Here is a 13,080-nt window from a genome sequence, read left to right as displayed (position 1 = left end):
TTGTTGAAATCGTGTCTTTCATGACAAACGAAATTGCAGTACTTTCAAAATAAAGATGCATCCAAGGATGAATGGAAAACCAGAAGCACCGAGTCAGACATGCGTAAGCTCTGAAGGAGCAGCTGTACTATGCAAACTGGGCCAAGCAGTTTGAGCCAAACTGCGATCTGGCTTGTCATTGTGTCTGATCATCTGCTGCAGAGGTCACCGCATGCGTTCTCTTCCTACTTTAAATCAATTCCAGCTCTGCAAGGCCCTGTGGGGGCTACACGTCCACATATTCCTATGCTATACACTCTGCAGGAGCAGTAGAGGACTGCACGCCGCCCCTTCGCTCTGCCAGAGAGCCGCGGTCTCTGCGACGATCGTGGTTTTCCAAAAATACGGGTTGCTAGGGAGACGAGGAGCCACAGGCAGAGCAGGGAGGGCTGAATGACACAGTTGGTTTCCAGTTCTGTAAGCAGACTGCTTTCCCCAAATGCCCGACTGCTCTTACAGAAGATTCTATTGAACCCTCAAAACTTCTGTCTCACATCTGCTGGAAATCATTCTGAGAAATGTATGGCCATCAACAAATTACCAGAAAAAGACTATAAGAGCAACTTTGACACTTTGATTTAACTCCCTAAAAGATCTAATAACGACAAACATATACTCTCATTTTTTTACCCTTATACCCCAAAGATGTTGCTGGCGACACCTAATGTCTCAGTCATTTGCATATGTACTCAGGCTGTACGGGTGTTTTCTGGGCCTGTAGAGGGTTGTTGAGAAGAGTGACTGCATCTTGCAGGTGTGTCTTGCAGTTTTCTTGAGTCTTATGCAGCCACCTAAAATGGAACGTACCATTGTACCGCATGTGGTAAGTGCATCGTGAAGTATAATGTAAGTTATACTTACGCACTTAGTTAGTTAGTGGGCACTTATGACGTACGGGGGATGATGCTGTTGTACGGTGCCCTTCACGCTACACTCCAGTCGTTAGTAACGTACGAGTACTGGGTCCTAATTGACCGCCACATGGCACACGCTCAATCAGTGCACATTATACGAAAGTGTCCGTAAGATGCCAATAGTATGTCCACACCAACACAAACTTCCTCATTTTAAACAGTCTGCAATCAACAGGGTAATCACCTGCACTAATGGGGTTCACCTAGTTCACCCTGATTTATCCTTGTGTGTTGTTTGAGTGTTTGCTACAAATTGTTGCTTGCAGCATGCCCCTAGTGAAAAATGTATACGACTTTGATATTTCCTGTGAACCACCTGCCTATCCTGTACATATTTGCCTGGATATCCCCCTGCAGTACTTCGACTGTCAACGTGAATCCGCTGATTGTGACTCTGATAAAAACGGCTTTTCATATCTGCTTTTTACCAACATAAAACAGATTACTGAAGTGTTACATAGCATCGCAAAAATGCTGTCCTCCGTGACCTAGTCAGCTGATTAACGTTGACTGCGTAAGCACTTGACTGTTTTTTTTTTTTTAACGTTAATTGGGTAAACAGTTGAAGAGTCACGATAATGTCAAAACTGGAGCTAAAGCTCTGGTCTTAAACTGTTCTTAGTTTTTAATTCAAAATGTTTAATAAGTGTGATGTCTGCAGAATTCAATGTTCAAGTAAAAACATGCCTATTTCCAACACTGCAGGAACAGAATGTAAACCTTGGTTTATGCAGGATTCATGACATGTGAGAATGTTCAGTGTGGACATGAGCAATGCCTGCAGAGTTCAGTCAGAGTTCAGTCAGAAAACAACACAACTGTGCTTCATCCGGTCCTTTTCATAGTTTTGTTTTGTGGGAAATCAAAATTGAGCTGAAACCATTGATCACCTCTGCTGTCACAATTTCTAAAATCAGAAAGAAAAACACAAACATTCTGGCATGACTTCCTGTATTGTGAGATCAAGTTTAGAGGACTGGGAGAGAAAAGCTTTACCTCCAGGCCAGTGTTGCGGATCAGTATGGGCGGCTCGCTGTTGACGGGAATGATAGTGACTGTGATGGTGACCGGGTGGCTCCTGCGTCGAATCTCAGGACAGGAGGCGGTGACGGTGAAACTGTCTTCTGTGGTCTCACTGCTGTCATGGAGGTAGAATATATCTCCAGACATTATCTGTGAGAGGCAAAAATAAAGCCTGTTAGTTTTTAAATCAGGCCTTAGTGGACTCAACCATGTTGAAGATGCCTCCAAAGGTTAAAAAAAAGTTCTACTTCTTTTCATTTTGAAGTTGTAATGTGCCAATTTTACCTCAACAGAGACGTTTTTGCACAGACAGTAAAAACACTAATTGGATTTCTTGGCTCTGGAGGAACTTTGAGACCACATATGTTAAGTTTAGTAAAGCATGTAGAAGATTATCAGAGAAACAAATGCTTTTGGTTGGCTGTGCAGTAAACAGTATTTTTTTTAGTCAGTCCTCTAATTGACTAGAATAAACATTTCCCTGACCTCTGCTGCTTTGATCTTTGAAAATGGGTTTCCTGTTAAACTCCTTACCACAATAAAATACAACACTTAATTGCTGCAGAAACTTTAGCTCACTGTAGTTACACATAGCATTTAGCAATTGTGGTTTACCTTCTGAAATAATAATAAAACATAAGTAGTCAGCTACAACAATTACCTATTGTTGGCCATAATATCAGTCCTGAACAAAAGACGTACATTAGCATTAACAGAGCAGCTGTTTTCTTTTAAACTCTTAGCTTTAAAATCACTCTATAAAGTGTGTTGTTTTTCTTTGCTACCTGAGGTTATATGAGAAGTTAAATACCACTCATAGCAGTTTGTTAAAAATATAAAATTAGCCAAACGTCTAGCTTCAGCTAGCTTAGCACGACATCTAGGTTATTCATAGTTCTGGTTTTTGCTTGGCAGTAAAAACTAGATTTAAGAAACAAAAAAGTAACATTTTAGTTGTCGGGGGGTAGTTAAGTGTGAAGTATTTAGGTTTGTAATAAATCACAGCTTCCTTTTCAAAATTTCTTGGAGTAATTTTGAATCATAAATTATCATGGAAACCACACATAACACATGTTCTCTCTAAATTGTCCAAATCTGTACACATTTTACAGAAACTCAAGTATTTTTTAAACACAGCAACATCCAACAAGCCTTGGCTTCACCCGACACCTTTTCCGGTTAATTTTGATCAATATTTATGTTGACATTGTTCACTGTCAATGTTTATGGTGATGTTGTAACATAACCTTAATAAATGTCTCTCTCCAATAACTTTAAAGCTATTTTACATATTTAGAAGAACTATGTGGCTAAGACATGATCTCTGTAGTAAAACTGTTGTACAGTGATGTGACTTGGTATCAAGATAAAACATAAAAAGCGCATTTCTTTTGTTTATATCTTTTAATATTTTTTTGAGAATGTTGGCCCATTGATGCCTGTGAATGAAAATAAGCATCAAACCGCTTTGGCTCCAAAATGACCTTAGTTTAGCATCCACCTGAAAGCAAAAACATAAATCTAAAATTTTTTCATTGCTGTAAATAAATACAGGCATCAAGGTTTTTATTTATTTATTTTGTTTTCAACCACAAAATGAAAACTAAGTACAAGAGTTATAGACTGACAAATAAAATCAACACCCTGCTATTTTTTTGTGGTTAAAGCAGTGCTTCTCAAATAGTGGGGCGCGCCCCCGGGGGGGGCACGAAGCGATGCCAGGGGGGGCGCGCGGTGGTGGCGGTTTTAGGCACAGGTTTGTCCGGTGCGCAAATTTAACGTGGGGGCAGCGGTGACAGCGGCTCAGTGCTTGGAAAATAATCTGGTCCACTATTCGGTTCCTATAGACCTTTTTCGCAAAAACCGGAAATACGTCATCAACGTGTAAAACCAGTTCCGGTTTGTGCTTTGTTTGTGCTTTGTTGGCGGAGAAATGGCAGCTAGACTAGTGTTTTCGACGAGCCTGATTTGTCTTCCGAAGTTCACCAGCGCCGATGTGGTGAAGAGTGTGGAGATGCATTCGTCCACTAAAGGGAGCAAATTGGACAAGGGGTATAAATTGTTCCATGAAGAGTTTATCCACAATTACCAAGGTAAGCTTTAGCTAGCTTAGCCATAGCATAGCCGCATCATCACCGGTATAAATCTGTACATCAACTTTTAATCTTAGGTGTTGTGAATTTGTAATATAAGGTATAACACATGGCAGTGAATATTTTGTGTGTGTTTAAGTGCGAATGCATGAGATTAACATAACAACCAGTAATTTGGTGAAGCTGTACCATGTTAATATGAAATGTTACTGACATTATTGTAAAATTGTGTATTTTTCTATGTGAGATAACACGTAATGTTTTGTTGTAGTATCAAATATACTCCAGGGACAGGTGGTAGTGAGAGGTAGATGCTTCAGGTCAATGAGAAAGAGTGAGGAGCCTCACAAACTGGAGGTTTGACTATAAAAGACAGTATGCCGGTTGGCAAAAGTTGCCCGTTCTGGCGTGTTTGTTCTTGTTCTTGCTGCGGTTGCGGCACTTTCTTCACTTACTATTATTTTACTGAAATTAGGGTGACCAGATGTACTCTTTTCCTGGACATGTCCGCTTTTTTGATACTTATATAATAAAATAACATTGAACATAGATGAAATGTGAACACATTTGCTTTATGCATGCAGCTCTGCACACCAATTACTCTCGATGAAATATCTTACAAACTCACTTTACTCCTCTTTTTTACACACTCAAATCTGGTCACCCTACGGAAAGTTATAGTTTCATGTTATAATGAACATTGACATAGCAACATAAGAATAACTTAATTGTAACCTATTTAATTTATTGTGTCTAGATATCACTGGATGCAGAAAGTGCCAACCTGAAGGCTTTCTCCTGCAGTTGTGCGGCTGGTAAAGGATTCTGCAATCACCTAGTTGCCATCCTGTACCAGACCGCACATTATTCACAGCTGGGTCTGCAGGCAGTTCCACCCCCCCTGGCCTGCACGAGTGGCTTGCAAAGATGGCACAGACCAAGAACACAGGTAGGTTTGTGATCAAATTGTCATTATGATTCAAGAACTGATGTGTATCCATAACAACTGTAAATTATTATAAAAACACCCCCAGTAGTGACTACAGACTAATTGCTTTTTGCCTTTTACTTATAAGGGAATCCATCCTGAACCTGTTAGTGAGCTGGTGGTGCAAAAGCCCAAAACCGTTGGTCGGGAAGGTCTGAGGTCCACACTGTACAAGGCATATACAGGTGAATAATTTAACTTTTTGTTGCTTTGTGAGCAAGTTAAGTTTTTTTTAATGTAATGACTAACCAACTTGTGGTTACTGCAGGTATAATGAATAAAATTTAGTTGTAGTTATGCACTCATCTCTTTTCTTTTGTGTGACCAATAATCTTGTGTTTGTCTTGTGTAGGACCACTGCCAGATCCAGATATGATGGCATCTGGAAGCAAATTAAGCCAGGTGCAGCCCCAATCTCTCATGGCTGTTGTATTGGATGGGGTTTCTGAAATGGAGCTGTCGCCATCCATATTTGGGTCTGTCCCTCGTGGATCCCCCATGTCCTATCACTGTCCACCCAAGAAGTCGAGTGACCTCCTCCTACACCACATGGCTCCAGAATTTCCCTCCCTTCCTGTGATGCAGCACACTTTTCCCAGGTTGCATTTCGTCCCGACCTTGCATCAGTTAATGCATCTCCAGTCTCTAGAAGTGTCACCACAGCTGTCCTGCGAGATAGCAAAAGAAACTCAGCAGCAATCCAAATGTCCTGCGTGGACACAGCTACGGCGACCAAGGCTGACCGCTAGTCTATTTTGGGATGCTTGTTGTAGTCGGGCGTGTCGTGCAGAGCTGGAGTCTGCAGCTATTCGGATGATCAGAGGCTCCACAAAGCAAACAGCTGCAATGAAGCGTGGTCTCCTAGTGGAGTCTGAAGTGCTGGCAAACTATGCTGCACTTTTGAGAGTTAACGTTTTACCAGCAGGATTTTTCATTCACCCTGACGCACCACATCTCGGGGCCAGTCCAGACGGTCGTGTGTATGACCCTTCAGAGTCGCCTCCTTTTGGCTTGGTTGAGGTGAAGAGCAGCACAAAAAATGATCCATCACAGGTTGCTCACCTCAAGGTGCAGGAAGGCCACGCCAGTCTGAGGCGTTCACATAAGTACTATTGGCAGGTTCAGGGCCAGCTGGCAATCACAGGACTGACATGGTGTGATTTTGTTACAGATACCCTATCAACGATAACTGTGGAAAGAATTTGGCGTGTTGACTCATTCATAGCAGAAATGAAAGAGAAATTGGATTTATATTATTATGGCACATACATGAATGCATACCTTGAATTACAATAATCTTGTATTTAACAATCAGTTCAGCCTTCTGTCTTACTGTTGATGATCTGTAATGTTATTTTTATTGTAAATGTTTGTTATTTAGCTTTTATTAATCAGTTGATGTCATAGCAAAAAATTAAATGAGGCACAATTTTGAACAAAATTGTTTTATTTGTTCAATTTTTTTGTGAAGTCAAAGTCACATTTCAACATAAAAAATATTAAGATAACAATTTAATTAGATTTTTAAGAACATGTGGGAACACTAAATTATTTACATACTATTTACACATTATACATAATTTACATATCAAACATTCAATCTTCAAAACAAAAAGGTCCTTGATAATTTGCCAAAACACAGCAGTTTAGCCAGATCTGATTCACGCTGCCAATCAGTGTGAGCGGCACGGGAGAGTCCCAGATGTGAAAGGATTTTATTCTACCGATCACTCTTTCCACTATAATCCTGAGGCGGGCAATGGCTTGTGTTTGTTCCGTTTCCTCCTTGCTGAATTGAGCGGAACGCTTGAAAGGTGGAATGACGAGCTTACATCCAATGTCAGTAAGGAGGTCTTGAATGAGGAACCCTTTGTCTGCCATGACATCATCTCCTGGCTCCAGCAAGGGAAGGACTCCACTGATCCTGGTGATCTCCTTATCTGAGATGCACCCAGTGTACAGGGGTGAGATGAATGTCACCAAACCATTGGGAGCAACTCCAATTAGCCCTTTCAATGTCGTCCTGTTTTTGTAAGATGAAAATGTTTCTGACTGTAAAGTCAGGGATGAGGCTGTCTCCAGGGCAATTTCTGTGCAGTCTAGTATCACTCTAACATTGGGACAGTACCTCTGGAATTTAAGGGGCATAATTGACTTAACCTTTTCCCTGCTTATCCAGATGGGAAGTGAGCTGAGCATCATAAAGAGATAATTGGCCCAGGTGATGGTAACCCTGCTAACCCTGGCAACGCTCACATTAAACATGTCAGCAATGAGCTGCTCCTTCATGCCAACAGCAACCCGCATAGAGTACATCAAGAACTCATCTATTAATGGCATGATGCGTGGTGGGCTGGGCTCTTCGCAGCATTCCTCACCCGCCCTCTGTGCTTTGGTCCAGTACACCAGTCTATGTGCAGATGGTGCAATCGACTCCCAAAAAATAGTAAAAACACTCTCTGATGGAAATTTGGTGTAGAAACGTATTTGGTCGTCTGATGCACAGTACCGGCTGAAGAGAGTAGGGGGTGGTAGACCAGTGTTTTGCAACTTGGCTTCTAAATCGTGGATGTAATCCAAAGCCTCGTCCAGAGCACCTGTAAAGATAAAGAAATTAAAAACCAGTCTTAACATATTTATGCTACCTTTCAACACAACACAATTATGTTTCAAAAAGTATTTTAAGTATTTATTACAAATTACATTTCATTTATCTTTGTTAAGGAAAATACAAATCACAAAATACTCAAAAGTAATCAAATACATGTAATTAAAATAGGGGAGAGCAGGACATAACCTAACACAGGGCCAGTTGTAACACTTGTTTTAAATACTTCCACACATGCATGTATAGCATGATGAAACTTAATGTGTTTACTAACTACCACATCAATAAATTGTTTAAGTTTTTTTAAAATTGCGTTATTTTATATTAACACTTATATTTTAAGATTTCTTGTATATTTTTTATTACATCATACTACATTTTAAACTTTAATATGGTCATATTAAAAAATTAATTTGGGGGAAAAATAAATACTCTAAACCCAAAGTAGGTTTACAAAAATAGAAACAGTTAAAAAGCGTTAGGTTGTGCCCCACTCTCCCCTACTGCTCATCTCTGGCTCCTTACAGCTAGCTAGACAGCATGAGACTATGTTACAGATGTAGTAGGCTAACGTTAGTTGAATTTTGTGAACAGCTTATATTATAAACATTAATTTGATCAAACGCATTTATCCAATAACGGTACACATAGTTGACTAGCGTTAACTAAACAAATCATTATGAACAACCTTACCTGCAGGTGGGTGTGACACGTAGTCGTGATCCATCTTTACTGCCTTAGCTTCAATGTCGCTATCTGCACAGCACAGCTGCATAGACTGCCGTTTGGAAGTTCTGTCATACACTGACTCCCTTCTCAAAGGAGCAGTAAAGTTGTTCCAAGGGAATAGGCTCGGGACAACACCACTCTTCAGGCGACGAACGACGCAGCCACCACTGTAATCTTCCGGAGCGAAGTGCCGGCTGCAGACAAAGGTGCTACCTGTTTTTACAGTAAAACTATGCCCTTCATCTCTTCGAATCGCCTGTATCCATTTCGTTTTCAGGTTTGGATCCACAGGAAAAGAATGAAATGAAAGGTAGGGTTGTTTTTGGTTGGATGACGAACAGCCAGGAACACAACAGAAACTCCGATTCTTTGACTCTGCCATTTTTCGTATCTGCCGCTATGCTAACAGGAAGTTCTTTTACACGTCATTGACGTATTTCCGGTCGAAAAATGCGGAAGTGTGAAAAAGGTCTATTGTCTGTTCTGTCTGTCCGCGGCTGCGCGAGTGAGAACGAAAGGGGAGGGGTGGTGTGGGCCCTGTCTGCCAGGGGAATCGGGGCACGCGGACCACTGCTACCGCTGCCTGTTGCCCAAGATCACCGCTGCCCTTAGATTCCTAAGCTCATGCTAACAATGTCATTCTTTATGAACTATTGTAGACATTTTGATGACGTGTCTTTATTTTCCATCCATGTTTTCTTTGTCTGCCTGTGGTTTAGTTGGTGTCAGACAGACATAAAGACAGCAGGTAATGCAGGAAAACAGCTGCACTTTTATGAGATCAGAAATAAACAATCCGTCATTTAGAAAAAAAAAATCAGCACGTTTTTACCTATTTCTTCAGACTAAAAACGTTAAATATATTGGTGCTGCTGTGTTAATGTTTCAGATCAATTTAGATTTAATATTATTTATTGATTGAATTATTTTTTTCAGCATCAAATGGTTCAGTTGGTCAAAATGTTTCTAGTTTAAATAAGGAATGACAGATTTTTTTTATTTCAGGTACTTTCAGCTTCTTTTCTGTTTTAGACTAGAACAGGGTTTCTGTGGCTAAATAAAGTTAATATTTGTTGAAAGTGGATTTATTTTGCTTTTTTCTTTTGTTAGTGTTAAAAGATACAATTTTAGGTATACAAATTTTATAGATACTGACCTGATGTATTGTCACCGCGCGAGTGTGTCTGTGTGTGTGTGTGTGTGTGTGGGGGGGGGGGGGGGGTCAGGGGGGGCGCGAAACATTTTCTTTTCCTAGGGGGGGCCTGGCAAAAAATAATTGAGAAGCACTGGGTTAAAGGGACAGTGCAGATACAGAAGGCTACATGTGTTGGCTGATCTGCATTCTGATTGGCTGAAGACTTTCTTAATCAATGTCCTCTCTGTCTCCTGTGCAGAATGGGTCCAGTTGCTACATTTACATAAATCTTTGATCGTAATCAGATCTTTGTTTCCATTCAATAATGAATAAGGGAACAATGGGAAAAAAGTCAGATTCAACCACCCATAGGCCTGGTGCCTTGCCTTACTGACTGTGAAAGCCAAGCTACACAGATAAACTAAAGTAAAACGAATTAAGATGAAGAAATGCAGTTTAAAAAATCTTGTTGTTGTTACGTATACTTTACAATTGAAAGGAATCACGGTCCCTGCTCCTATCCATTCTAATCCATTGACTTGTAAATGACTAGATCCATGTACATCTTCATTTTCCTCGTTTGAGCTGGCAACTGGCTCAAAACTGTATAGCTGGATTGCTCCAATGTAGCTGGCCATTTTTGTTGTTGCACCAGTAATGTTAGGTTAGAGTTATGAGGGGCTGTAAGCTAGATTAAAAGAGTGAAAACAAAAGGATTATGGGAAATGAAGGAATGCAAACTCCGTGCCAACAGTCCTGCCCACAGCTTAGAGGGCAATTTCTAATGAACTACAGTCCATCTGCAGAAACCATGTCCTAGAAAATGACAGGTTTTTAAATTTTGGCTAAAAACAACATACTCAAAACTAAAATACCACTGGAAGCACTTAAAATATATCAAAAGATCAGAGTGGGTCTTAGTGTACTTCTTGCAAAGGTTTTAATGAACATTTAACAAGAGTTTGTCTGCATAGCCTACTTTGCTAATGGCAAACCCTCATTTTTGTTTTTAAACCTAAAAAATATTTGATATGAATTTTAGACAATATGGTAAATGGTAAATGGCGTATACTTATATAGCGCCTTTCTTCCTACAAGGACAAAGCGCTTTACAGTCACAGACCCATTCACCCAGTAACACACACATTCACACACACATTCATACAATATATGAGTAACATTTACATAAACAAGCCATTTTAATGTGCAAAGTTAAGGGACTAGTAAATGAGGCCCAGCAACTCATGAGAGTAAATTGAGAATCCTTACAAGTTTTGAAAACATGCAAAAAGAAATCCCTACTGAGTGTAGCCCCAGCTTTATAACACATACAGGAGAGGCTCATTGCCCCAAATCTTACTAGTTTCAGGAATAGAACTGAATTGATTAACCCATCCCCAACTAACAATGACTTGAAACACTCATTGTGCTTTTTCCACAAAGAAGAAAGTCAGAACTTTGTCTAAAAATGGCCAGTTAGTTGCAGGAATTAAAGAACCCACTAAACAGTGCAGGAAGTGCCAAATGGATCCCATATGACACGTCCTTCTGGAGTAGCAGCCCGCATCGTCATTACTGATCAGGAAAAGTCAGCCAGACAATCAGTCTGCGTGCTTCAATAATAAACAGTAGGAGTTTCCCCGTACACATGGCCAGCACAGAAAAAGACCTACTGAAAAGAATTGGGTTTGCATTAAAACAAATAGTTTCATGTTTCTCCATGTTGTCCAACCAAGATTTTAGTTTAATGCAAAGCATCTGGATCATGACGTTGCTCCAAAACCTTGTGGCTGTCACTCATGTTAATATGAAAGACTTTGAACCTGATTGCAAAATTAATCGTCACCATTTCTGTTGGGAGGAAGGGTACTATTTTTCTAAATTATAAAACTTATGGGACATCAGTAAAGCTGAAGATAAAGGGTTATAACATATTTGCTGGTCTTCAACAGAAATACAAGAGGAAATGGATAGACATTTTTGTGTGCCTACTTTTGTATAGAAAGGCACTGGGCCAGTTTATTTAGGCTTCAGGCATTCCTAAAGCATTGTCACTTTTTCCAGCAAAGTAGAATGGGCCGACCAGTCCTAGAGAGGTTGAAACTCTTCCGTGATTACAAACGGCGCAGGAGGTTTTATTCTGCCGATAAGGAATCGTACATCTTTTATATATTCCTGTCTGAAGCACATGCTGCAGCACCAGATAGAAGAAAAATTTAAGATCTTCTGCTGCTGCATACAACAACTTTCATTTTTTCCTGTCTCGGCCATTCTGATAAAAAAGAGCAAATCTAAAACAACATCTGGGTAAGAAGAGATTCACACAGTGAATCTGCTCCTAAAGAAAAAAACACAATTTAGACTTCAGAAGAACTATATGAGGTTAAAAGGTGGGCTCAACTCATAATAAGCAACATTTTTGATTATATAGGGAGACCTGAGACCTGGATTGATCAAATAATTTTTTTAAGACCCCCTTTTGCCTTCAGAAATACCTTAATCCTTGGTGGCATCGATTGAACAAGGTACTGGAGACATTTCTCACAGAGTTTGCTCATATTGACATGAAAGCATCACGCAATCTACCGTTCCACCACATCCCAAAGGGTCTCTATTGGGTTGAAATCTGGTGACTGTTGAGGCTATTTGAGTCCAGTGAACTCATTGTTGTGTTCAAGGAACCAGTCTGAGATGATTCCAGCCTTATGACATGGAGCCTTATCCTGCTGGAAGTAGTCATCAGAAGATGGTACACTGTGGTTTTGAAGGTATGGACATGGTCAGCAACAACACTCAGGTAGGCCGTGGTGCTGTAACCATGCTCAACTGGTACTAAATGACCCAAAGTGTACCACGAAAATGTCCCCCACACCATTACACCACCACCACCAGCCTGCATTGTTGATACAGGCAGGATGGATCCATGCTTTCATGTTGTTAAAGCCAAATTCTGACCTTACCATCCAAATGTGGCAGCAGAAATGGAGACTCATCATTTTCCAATCTTCTATTGTCCATTTTGATCCTGTGTGAATTGTAGCCTCAGTGTCTTATTCTTAACTGACAGGGTTGCACTCAGTGTGGTTTTCTGCTGCTGTAGCCCACCTGCCTCAAGGTTGGACGTGTTGTGCGTTCAGAGATGCTTGTTTGCAGACCTCAGTTGTAACCAGTGGTTATTGAAGTTACTGTTACCTTCTATTAGCAGGAACCAGTCTGGCCTTTCTCATTTGAACTCTGGTATCAACAAGGTATTTCCACCCACAGAAATGATGCTCACTGGATGTTCTCTTTTTCTGACCTTTCTCTGTGAAACCTTAGGGATGATTGTGGGTTAAAATCCCAGTAGATCAGCAGTTCATGAAATACTCAGACCAGTCCATCTGGCACCAACAACCAAACCACATTCAAGGTCCCTTCAATCATCTTTCTTCCATTTTGATGCTCAGTTTCAACAGCAGCAGATTGTCTTGATCATGTATACGTGCCTAAATGCATTGAGTTGCTGCCATGTGATTGGCTGACTAGAAATATGTGTTAACCAGTGATTGGAC

General features: G+C 40.4%; 3 protein-coding genes across 3 annotated transcripts in view; 1 reads left to right on the top strand and 2 right to left on the bottom strand.

Annotated features, from left to right (window-relative positions):
• cspg4 (chondroitin sulfate proteoglycan 4) overlaps nt 1-13,080 on the bottom strand; it is an 87,844-nt gene that overhangs the window by 17,046 nt on the left and 57,718 nt on the right. The window contains exon 6 of the mRNA XM_011475870.4: nt 1,950-2,126. Coding sequence (XP_011474172.1) covers nt 1,950-2,126 — 177 coding nt within the window. The remainder of the gene's footprint in view (nt 1-1,949; nt 2,127-13,080) is intronic.
• On the top strand, nt 4,251-6,498 carry LOC144992544 (uncharacterized). The gene is made up of 4 exons (XM_078949267.1): nt 4,251-4,426; nt 4,827-5,018; nt 5,146-5,242; nt 5,410-6,498. Exons 1-4 carry the CDS (start codon nt 4,394-4,396, stop codon nt 6,351-6,353), a joined length of 1,266 nt encoding a protein of 421 aa, XP_078805393.1. The 5' UTR covers nt 4,251-4,393; the 3' UTR covers nt 6,354-6,498.
• On the bottom strand, nt 6,487-8,868 carry LOC144992543 (uncharacterized). Its single transcript, XM_078949266.1, has 2 exons — nt 8,359-8,868; nt 6,487-7,654 (listed from the first exon to the last, which is right to left on the bottom strand). The coding sequence occupies exons 1-2, from the start codon at nt 8,774-8,776 to the stop codon at nt 6,654-6,656; spliced, it is 1,419 nt and encodes a 472-aa protein (XP_078805392.1). The 5' UTR covers nt 8,777-8,868; the 3' UTR covers nt 6,487-6,653.

This window comes from Oryzias latipes, chromosome 6, assembly GCF_053564925.1.
Source record: "Oryzias latipes strain Hd-rR chromosome 6, Olatipes_Hd-rR_3.1".
Lineage (NCBI taxonomy): Eukaryota > Metazoa > Chordata > Actinopteri > Beloniformes > Adrianichthyidae > Oryzias > Oryzias latipes.
The sequence above is the reverse complement of the archived record's forward strand: the minus strand, read 5'-3'. Positions and strand labels throughout refer to the sequence as shown.

What these genes read in the sequence shown, in the direction of transcription:
- LOC144992544 (XM_078949267.1), top strand. Translation starts at nt 4,394, where the DNA reads ATGAGAAAGAGTGAGGAGCCTCACAAACTGGAG. An exon ending in AGGAGCCTCACAAACTGGAG is followed by an intron (nt 4,427 to 4,826) that starts GTTTGACTATAA and finishes TATTGTGTCTAG; the next exon opens with ATATCACTGGATGCAGAAAG. An exon ending in GGCACAGACCAAGAACACAG is followed by an intron (nt 5,019 to 5,145) that starts GTAGGTTTGTGA and finishes TTTACTTATAAG; the next exon opens with GGAATCCATCCTGAACCTGT.
- LOC144992543 (XM_078949266.1), bottom strand. Translation starts at nt 8,776, where the DNA reads ATGGCAGAGTCAAAGAATCGGAGTTTCTGTTGTGTTCCTGGCTGTTCG. An exon ending in CGTGTCACACCCACCTGCAG is followed by an intron (nt 7,655 to 8,358) that starts GTAAGGTTGTTC and finishes TTATCTTTACAG; the next exon opens with GTGCTCTGGACGAGGCTTTG.